Source organism: Lactuca virosa, chromosome 7 (assembly GCF_052849685.1).
Source record: "Lactuca virosa cultivar CGN04683 chromosome 7, Lactuca_virosa_CGN04683_v6, whole genome shotgun sequence".
Taxonomy (NCBI): Eukaryota; Viridiplantae; Streptophyta; class Magnoliopsida; order Asterales; family Asteraceae; genus Lactuca; species Lactuca virosa.
In genome coordinates this window covers 207,874,855-207,885,341 of record NC_136432.1, presented here as the reverse complement: position 1 = coordinate 207,885,341, position 10,487 = coordinate 207,874,855, and the positions used below count along the sequence as shown (strand labels likewise).

The 10,487-nt window shown below is 40.4% G+C and overlaps 1 protein-coding gene across 1 annotated transcript; it reads left to right on the top strand.

Moving 5' to 3' along the window:
- Positions 1–647: 647 nt before the first annotated feature.
- LOC145127492 (uncharacterized) lies at positions 648–1,235 on the top strand. Its single transcript, XM_079062681.1, has one exon. It carries the CDS (start codon positions 648–650, stop codon positions 1,233–1,235), a length of 588 nt encoding a protein of 195 aa, XP_078918807.1.
- Positions 1,236–10,487: the final 9,252 nt, after the last annotated feature.

Below are 10,487 nucleotides of genomic sequence, written 5' to 3'. Positions count from 1 at the left end.
AAGGTCGGCCCATTTTATGATATATGGATTATCGATTGATTATGCGTTATGTTAGTATGACATTTGTATGAAAGACCACAGGGGGGGGGTTCCCGTGGCATTTAGTATAAGACCTTGGAGGGTTTCCATGGCATCCTAGTATATGTGCATGTTTAGTTTGTATGGTGCTTGTTTAGTTGAGAAGACCATGTGGGGGTTCCCATGGCAGGAATACCGTGTGGGGGTTCCCATGGCAGGTAGTTAAGACCACGTGGGGGTTCCAGTGGCACTAGGTGTAAGACCATGGAGGGTTTCCATGGCTTCCTTGTATGTTGTATGCATGGCTTATGTGATATGTGTAGCTTTTATAGCTAGTATGATATGTGTTATGTGGATTGTATTTGAGGTATGCTCTGGGAGACTCACTAAGCATTAGCTTACAGTTTGTGGATTTGTTTCAGGTACATCAGAGCCCAAGGGCAAGGGCAAGGCTTGATGGCACGACGTGCACTCTCTCACAGGGGTTTTTATGGGACACTCTGATGATTTGGAAATAAATTGTATTTGATATGAATTTTGAAAACAATTGTATTTGGGATTTCATGGTTTGTGAAAAGTATTTTGGTTAATCAAAATTGAAAATTTTCTTTTGAAAATTGGGTCGTTACATGCAAGATGCTCAAATTGCTGAAATTTATCATTTAGCCGAGGTTGGAGAGCTTGAGAGTGAAAAAGGCACAAATCAAATACAAACACTGCAAAGGCTTGGAGATACTAGGTGGAGTTCTCATTTCAAATCAATATGTAGTTTGATGAGATTGTTTGGTCCATCTTGTGCAGTATTGAGTGACATTGCTATAAAAGGTTCTACATCTTCTCAAAGAGGCGATGTGACATATGCACTTACACATGCATTATCATTCGATTTTGTCATTGTTATACACATGATGAAAGATCTGATGGGGATAACAGACAAGCTTTGCCAAAGTTTACAACAAAAATCTATAGATATTGTTAATGCTCTTGCCTTGGTTTCTACAACAAAAGTATTGACTCAAAAGTTGAGAGATGAAGGTTGGCAATCTCTTTTGGATCAAGTGGTTTGTTTTTGTGAGAAAAATAGCATTCATGTCCCTAACATGAATGAAACTTATAGATACGTAATTCGCCAACATCGTGAAAAAGACTATATAACCACAGAGCATCACTACCGAGTTGAACTATTCATTGCTGCTATTGATAGTCAGTTGCAATAGTTGAATTCCAGATTTAATGAGTCTGCAACAGAGCTTCTCCGTCTCAGTGTTATTCTAGATCCAAGAAAATCCTTAAATGTTGAGGATATATGTAAATTGGCAACATCATATTATCCTCTAGACTTTACAGAGCACGAGAGGAAATTGTTGAAACTTGAGTTACAACATTATGAAATAGATGTGCAAAATCACCCACAACTAAAAAATTCTTCTACAATTTCTAAGTTGTGTAGAGGCCTACATGAAACAGGAAAGTCGGGTACTTATCCCTTGCTTGATAGATTGATTCGTTTGATATTGATCTCCCTGTTTCTACCGCGACATCTGAAAGAGCATTTTCGGCAATGAAACTTGTGAAAAAACGACTTCGAAATACCATGAGTGATGATTTTCTTAAAAGTTGTTTGCTTGTTAACATTGAGAGAGATATTGCTGATACTTTCCCTACTGATGTGATTATAGATGATTTCGAATCCATGAAACAAAGACGAGCACAACTTAAAGTGCATAAGGTACTATTTTTTATGTTTATATATATATATATATATATATATATATATATATATATATATATATATATATTCTAATTTTCTAAAATGAACCATATGTATATATGTTCTAACTTATTAATTTAATACTTACAGGTTAATGGATGAATACGAGTTGATTCATATAGTTAGTTGATTTTTTTTAAGATCGAGGTTAATGGAGACAAGTTTTAAACTCTTTGTTATTTATTCATTTAAAATTTTAGACATATTACTTTTTTTTTATGATTGAGGTTAATGGAGACATGTTTATATAACATTATATTTTAGTATATTATTATGATGTGAGGCTGTTAGCCCCCCATATTCTTAAATCCTGGCTCCGCCCCTGGTCAAAGCCTCAGATCTACTTCATTTCAAGGTATTAATGCATAAAGTTGGCAACTCTATCATCTTGCATGTCTTAATGGGACCCTAAAACATGATTTTTTTTTTCCATTAAGACCCATAATAAGGGCTCTAACTCATGCATGGACCAATAAGATTCATCAAGATGGCACCTTTTTGCACAAGGAACATCATAGGGGTTAAGATCTAGCATCCTAGCTCATGGATGGACTCAAACTCCCAAAGAGAACCCAAAAGACCATAATAGGCTCAAAAACAAGCCCTAATCTCAATCTAACATAAAGAGGTTCCAAGATAAGAACTTTATACCTTCTAGATCTACAACCTCAAGTCCAACCAAAGCTTGGTCACCAAGCATCACCTTCTTCAATGCACACAAAACAACACAAAATTACTTTAAAATGCTCAAGAACACACTATGGGAGGCTAGGGTTTCGATCTTCGGTTATAGGGGAGTGGAGGCTGATTAATAGAGGGTCCAAGTGTGTTATAAGTTGCTTAAATAGGGCATAAACCCTAAAAATTATGGTTTGTTCCTGCATTATGTATGCCATGCGTATTCCACGTACGCCCCACGTACATGGGTGAATCCCGCGTTCTAGAAATTAGCTAGTATGCTAAGCGTACTCATAGAGTACGCCCTGTGTACTAGATAAGGACCAAGAAAGATAGAAATTTTGTATAAAGGGGATAAAAGGGAAACATACCACAACCCGAATGTTACATCACATGAAGTCCGAGTGTCCTCAGCTTGCATCGAGGACGGTTTAGGCTCCTGCTCCCATAACCTTGGGTATTACTAATGTCCGGCGGGGGAAGGCCGAGGCTCCGAGGGCTCGAGGGAGAGCATTCCAGCTGACAGCAGAGGAGGCCAGAGCAGTACCAGACATCGTGGCTAGTATGTGTTTCTTTATTATCCTGTTGATTCGATTTATTTTTACTTATGATATTGATCCTATTAGGTACTTCTCTTGTGAATTATATAGCTGCTCTAGTGTTGTTTGACTCGAGTGCGAGTTGGTCTTTTGTGTCATCATCCTTTTGTCATGGTTTTAGCATTGAGCGTAAGGCCTTGAGTCGACCATTGGGGATTTCTATAGGCGTTGAGCATGAGGTCTCTGCTACTGACATTTATCGGGGTTCTGTACTGGAGATTTTTGGTGTTGGATATCTGATAGAATTTATTCCTATTGCAATGGGAGACGTATGTGTTATTGTGGGTATGGATTGGTTGAGTCGGTTTAGGGCTTTGATTGACAGTGAGTGATAGTTGGTGACGGTTCGAAACCCAAGTGGGGGAGTTATCTACGATGAGGGTACTAGGACTGGATCGGCTTTCTGTCCTGCCGTCGGGACGAGACAGTGTCTACAACATGGATGCATGGGTTAGCTGGCGTATATGGTGGATACTCGGGTTGATGAGAAGAGACCGATTTCTATATCTGATGTTCCTCTTGTGCGTGACATTCCTGATGTTTTCTGGAGGTTTCCGGGTGTGCCTCCCGAGAGGCAGGTGGAGTTCCAAATCGATCTGATCCTTGGTATGGCGCCGATTGCCAAGGCACCATATCGTCTTGCGCCACCCGTGATGTAGGAGTTATCCTCTCAGCTTCAGGAGTTGTTAGGAAAGGAGTTTATACGGCTGAGCAGTTCGCTGTGGGGGAGCACCAATCCTTTTTGTCAAGAAGAAGGATGGTTCACACCGGATGTGTATTGACTATCGGGATTTGAACAAGTTGACGGTGAAGAACCGTTATCCGTTTTCGAGGATTGATGATCTCTTCGATCAGCTGCAGGGGGCATCTTGGTTTTCCTAGATCGACCTGAGGTCTGGTTACCATCAGATGAGGGTTCGAGAGGAGGATATTCATAATACGGCTTTCCGAACTCGTTAGGGGCATTACGAGTTTGTGGTGATGCCTTTTGGGCTCACCAATGCACCGGCATCGTTCATGGATCTCATGAACTGGGTATGTAAACCTATGTTGGACCGGTCAGTGATTGTCTTCATTGATGATATCTTGGTCTATTTGAAGACCAGGGAACAACATGACGAACATCTATGTGAGATTCTTGGGGTTCTGCGGGAAGAGAGGTTGTATGCTAAATTCTCCAAATGCGAGTTCTAGTTGCGCGAGGTTCAGTTTTTAGGACACCTCCTCAATTAGAACGATATCTTGGTTGACCCAGCCAAAATTGAGGTGGCTATGCGGTGGGAGGTTTCGAAGTCTCCATATGAGATTCAGAGTTTCCTCGGTTTAGCTGGATATTATCAGAGATTCATTTGAGACTTCTCCAAGATTGCAACTCCTCTCACCAGGTTGACAAGGAAGGATTTCATGTTTAGCTGGGGGCCTGAGCAACAGGCGTTATTCGAGACTCTTCGGCAGAGACTTTGTGACGCGCTGGTACTTGCCCTCCCTGAGGGAGTTGAGGATTTTGTGGTCTTTTGTCATGCAACAATCTCGGGATTGGTTGTTGTTTTGATGCAAAGAGGACATGTGATTGCATATGCTTCGACGTAGCTGAAGCCTCATGAGGCAAAGTATCCCACTCATGATCTTGAGGAGGGGGTGGTTGTTTTCACCCTCAAGATTTGGCATTATTATCTTTACAGGGTTCGGTGTACTATCTACACGGACCATAAGAGTCTGTGATATCTTATGAATCAGCCTAATTTGAACATGAGGTAGAAGAGGTGGGTTGATGTAGTGAAAGATTATGATTGTAATTTTTTGCATCACCCGGGCAAGACTAATGTGGTGGCCGACGCTCTGAGCCGGAGGACAGTCAGTACCCCGATTTGGGATGTGTGTTTGAGGACGACCGTGGTGACTCCAGTCTTGGATATTATCAGAGATGCACAGTCGGAGGCTATCAAAGAGGAGAATCAGAAGAGTGAGCGGGTGGTTGGTAAGGTTTCAACCTTTGATATTGATAGCAGGGGTTATTGACACTACATGGTCGGGTTTGGGTGCCCTATGCTGGTGGGGCTCGGCAGGTGTTGATAGATGAGGCTCACAAGTCGAGATTTTCCATTCATCCGGGGTCTACCAAGATGTATCATGACCTTAGGCATGGCTGTTGGTGGCCATGTATGAAGAGGGATGTGGCATGGTTCGTAGAGTGGTGCTTAATCTGCCGGAAGGTCAAGGCCGAACATCAGCGCCCTCACGACAAGTTGCAACCCTTGGAGATACCACTGTGGAAGTGGGAAAAAATTATGATGGATTTCATTATGAAATTGCCAAATAGTACGAGGGGTTTGATGATATCTAGGTGATATTTGATCATTTGACGAAGAGTGCTCACTTTCTAGCCATATGTGAGAGCTCTTCTGCCGAGAAATTGGTCGAGATTTATGGTCGAGAGATAGTGGCTCGCCATAGGGTGCCGACTTCCATTGTGTCAGACCGGGATGTTCGCTTCACTTCCAGATTTTGTAAGAGATTTCATGAGGATTGGGTACTCAGTTGCAATTTAGTACCGCGTATCATTCGCAGACAGACGGACAGAGCGAATGGACTATCCAGACGCTCGAGGATATGTTGAGAGCCTACATCATTAATTTTGGTGGGAGATGGGACTCCTACCTTCCGCTGGTTGAGTTTTCATACAATAACAGTCATCATGCCAGTATTGGCATGCCTCCCTTTGAGCTCCTGTATGGGAAGAAGTGTCGGACTCCTATTTGTTGGGGAGAGTTCAGACAAAGAGTCATAGGGAGCACTATGACAGTGCTCAAGACGACAGAGCTTATCCAGTATGTAACGTCTGGTTCTTGGTATGCATTTAAACTTATAATTTATTCATGATTTCAGAGCAACTCGACGAGTTGGAAGCCCAGACTCGTCAAGTAGATATTATTTGGACCGCGGGTTTGAGAAACCTACTCGATGAGTTGAGAGGCCTCAACTCAACGAGTAGGCTGGCAGATATCAAAACCCTAATTTCCGGGGTTTGCACCCTATTTAAACACCTTTAACCGTTCATGTTGGCCTCATTTACAGACTCCAAGTCCTTAACCCTAAATCTCGAAACCCTAAATCTATTTTGAGAGATTGTGAGCCATTTTGAGTGTTTTTGGTGTGTGTTGAAGCTATTGGAAGAAGGAAGAGCTTGGAGACACAAGAAGGATCATATAGATCCAAAATCCTTGCCTCATTGTTAGGCGTGTCAAACCCAAGGTACTACTATATTGCACTAACAGGTAGTACAAGGCAAGTAGGGTCGATCCACAGAGACACGAGACAATCGGTCTAATACCTCTTTGCGCAAGGTACTTGTTCACAAAAGATGAGGATGTGGGTTGAATGCAATGATTAAATAAACAAATTAAAAACACAAGTAATTAGCTAAATGAGTGAATTAAATTCAGATTGTGTAAGGACTCCAACTTCATGTATGACAACTTAGCAATGTGATTCAAAGATGACACAATATTTGTTCAGTTCTATCTAAGTTGGTACTTGAAAGTGTTAACAAGCTCTAACACTTACCATTCACCACATTAATTAACCAAAACAAGCTCTTTGAATAACCTTAACCTTACTAACCTAATCTAAACAAGCTCTTAGAATTAGATTAAAAGATTGCATGAAGCTTTATGTGAATGTTCCCAACAACACTCAATGCTCCTCACAAGCTCGGGAGTGTAAGAGTGTATGAATAAGATTTACACCATATTTTATTCAATAGAATTCAATTTAGTTCTTGTTACTTGTTCAATTTCACAAAAAAATTACGGATTTTGCAAAATAGATAACTTGAATGACCTAACCCTATTTCAAATGGCCAATAAGAATCACAATTAGAATCAAACATTCGATTAAAGCAAAATCAAATTCACTAGATAGAAATTGAAAACAAACATCATGTCATATGATTGAAATCAATACCAAGAAGTCAAAACATGGAATTGGAGAAACTAGGGTTCTAGCCACACATGGCTAGAACAAGATCACAAGAATAAAAGATGGAGGTAATGTGTAATTACAACTTACAAATACTAGAAATAATGTTTCCAAATGATTACTGATCAAACCCTTGCAAAAACCTTCGAAATCCCCTCTCAAAATGTGCTCTGATATGTTGTGTCTGTGCAAAAATGACCCTAACCCCGTAATGTGAAAGATAGGAAAAACTGTCAAAAGACAGTTTTTGGGTCGAACACGGCCCGTGTCCAAATAGGCTAAACTGACACGGGTCGTGTTCAGCAGCCAACACGGCCCGTGTTGATTTGCACTAAACTGACACGACCCGTGTTCAGCATGGTCAACAGCTTTTTCTTGGTCAAACACGCCTCGTGCCCACTTTTCATTGTAAATCCAACACGACCCGTGTACTCCTCTGACTCCGAATCCAAACTTGATTTTTCCAACTTTTCCGTTCTTCGCCCGATCATCCCAAAATCTTCACCAATGCTTCCTGGCACTTCCCAAAGCGCGTTCTAACCTCCGGTTTACCTGAAAAGAACATAAAAGCGTGCAAATAAGGTGGTTCTAGAAACTAGCATGAATTGGATGAAATGCACGAAAAATGAATAACAACTATGCTAAAGAGATGCATAAATGGGACTAAAAGGTGTGCAAAAAGGTGCACAAAATGCACCTAACAAATCTCCCCAAGCTTAGACCTTTCTTGTCCTCAAGAAAGAGCAAGAACCGGACAAACAGGACGATTTCTAGATGGCAAAAAGAAAATATAGAACAAATGGGGACAGAAAGATCCTAAAAGCTAAGAATGAATGCATGCAATGAAAACCATGAAAAGAAACATTTGTACAAAAGATACTTAAGGAACAAAAATGAACCAAAGAAAAAATTAAGAACACATGTAATCTTTTTATTTTTATAAATATGGACATATACGATTAGACTTTACATCAATGGGGCTCCAATTATTAATACCTAGGCGACCATCCTGCTACCTTCCACATATCACAGACTCCCAAAGTGAGGAAGACCACGAAACGGTGTAATCCAATAATCCAACCATAGTTTTATTTAAACTTTATACCTTAATTAGCTTTTGCGATAAAAAATAACACAGTTCGGGATCTCATGTCCTTAAGACTAGATGGTCAAGAATCAGAATCGACGCATCCTTAAGGACCCTTCACAGTGAATCAGCTTTCGCTGAAACAGTGAGCCCACTCGAAGGGGCCCAGCTCCTATGCTTTCACTTTTTCGAGAGCTACAAGTATCATATTACACAGTTCTTCAATCGCCAGATTTGACTTTGAGATGGCTTTTGATTTTGATTGAACTTGGATTTGTATCTTTGTTTCGAGCTTTGAATTCTTCAATCAACTTTTGAATTTCTGAAAGTTTCTTCGATTAAGAGCTTGATTTTTTTTGATTTGATTTGGGTACTGGATATGACAGTTGTACCCATTCTTCTTTCTTGACTGTGTGGATCTGATACTTAAGCTCTCTATTACCGTGAGGGTAACGCGTGTCAACAAATAGGTCCGTGTTTTGTGGGTCTAGAGTTGCCGATAAATATTCTTTTTAAACATTCAGAAGCAATTCATCCTAAAGCTGTTATTACCGCTCACAAAAACATTTCGGTATGCCATTTTTTATTATTATCTAAGGATGGGGTCTCGGATTACGGTGTTTGGGTCCCCTAGTTATGAGAGCTGATTCTACACTTCTGGTAACTATCCGGTCGCCTTGGGTATTTCTTTTTCATTTGATTTCTCGTTTTCCCACTTCATGGAGCTATCGTATGTAAAGAGTGTCCTCATCTCGTATATACAAATATAAATAATTTCTTTTTTTTTTGAAAATAGGATGCAAAAAGCTTTGAAACTAAAGCAAAGAGGAAAAATATTTTTGGGTTTTATATTTTAAAATGCAGGGTGCAAAAGAAAATATATTTTTGTTTTGTTTTGTTTTTTTTTGTTTTGAAAATGCATGAATGAACCTAAATGCATAGTGTACAACTCTACCCCTCCCTAAGCTTAAAGATAAGCATCGTCTCCGATGCTCGGAGAGGGTGGAACAACCTATTGCGAAGGAGGAGGAGGCGGGTGGTACCCGGTTGGGTAAGAGTCCAAAATAGTCACAAGTGCACACAAATTGAATTTTTAAGCAAAATATGGACGATTAAAGATATGGAAAGAATTTACTGAATCGTTCTTGGAGCCTTGCAGTTGGTGAGAACCTCCTCTACAACCTCCCCAAGCTTGCCTACATGAAGTATCAAGCCCAAAAGCACAAAACAAATTGTGAAAGTTTCGGACCTAGGGATTCTTGGAAGAGAGAAATTATTTTGGGGTGACTTATGGGTTAATGGGGGTGATAAAAACCATATTTGACAATAAAATCAAATTTTTTTTTGCTGCTGTGTCAACACGGCCCGTGTTGATTTGCACTAAACTGACACGGGTCGTGTTCAGCAAAAAAGTCTAAAAAATGGCATTGAACTTTGAACACGACCCGTGTTAATTTGCACTAAACTGACGCGGCCCGTGTTCAGCAAAAAAAGCTGAAAATGGTATTGGTCTTTTAACACGGCCCGTGTTTATTTCAAGCCAAAATGGGCACGACCTGTGTACGCCTCTGCATGCAATAGCCAAATTTTGAACCCCCGAAATCCCAAATCGTTCGGAAAAATGATTTTTGTACCCCCGAGATTCATTTTGAAGGCTTAACAACATGTTGCAACACATTTGGAACATTAAAAACTAAAAACTTCAAAAAACGAAAATGTTTTGAAGTAAAAGACGAAAATACCCCCGGGTTGCCTCCCGGTTAGCCGCCCTTGTTTTAAGTCGTTGGCTCGACTTGGCCCCAGAATATGCTTCATTCTATGTATGTGGGCCTTTCCAACACATCAACCTTCTCGCCACCTCCTTCAATGGAACCTTCAACCTTCCTTTGGCTTTCTTTTTGCGCACAAACCAAAAAGGACTTAAACCCTTAATATCGGAGATTGGCCACTCGGTCCTTTTTTGGTATTTATTCAATAGGGTTATCAACTCCTTCTCTTCCTTCTTCGATAATTTATTTGAGTTGATGACCGGTTGAGTGCTCTCCTTCTCGACATGTATTATCTTTAAAGGGTCCGGTGGAGTTTTTGCTCCCGAATCTTGTGCTAGTTCCACCGGTGGAAGGAATTTGGCTTTGGTAGTGGGTGGCTTGGATTTCATATCATCAATCCTCATATGCTTCGTGTCATCAATAAAATCCAAAATCTCCAGCATCTCATTATTCATATCGAACTCCTTTGCAATACCATTATTCATATGCTTCGTGTCATCAATAAAATCTAAAATCCAAAATCTCCAGCATCTCATTGTTAGACAAGTTTGAACCCTTTCTAGTTTAGGGCTGGATCAAATTCACAA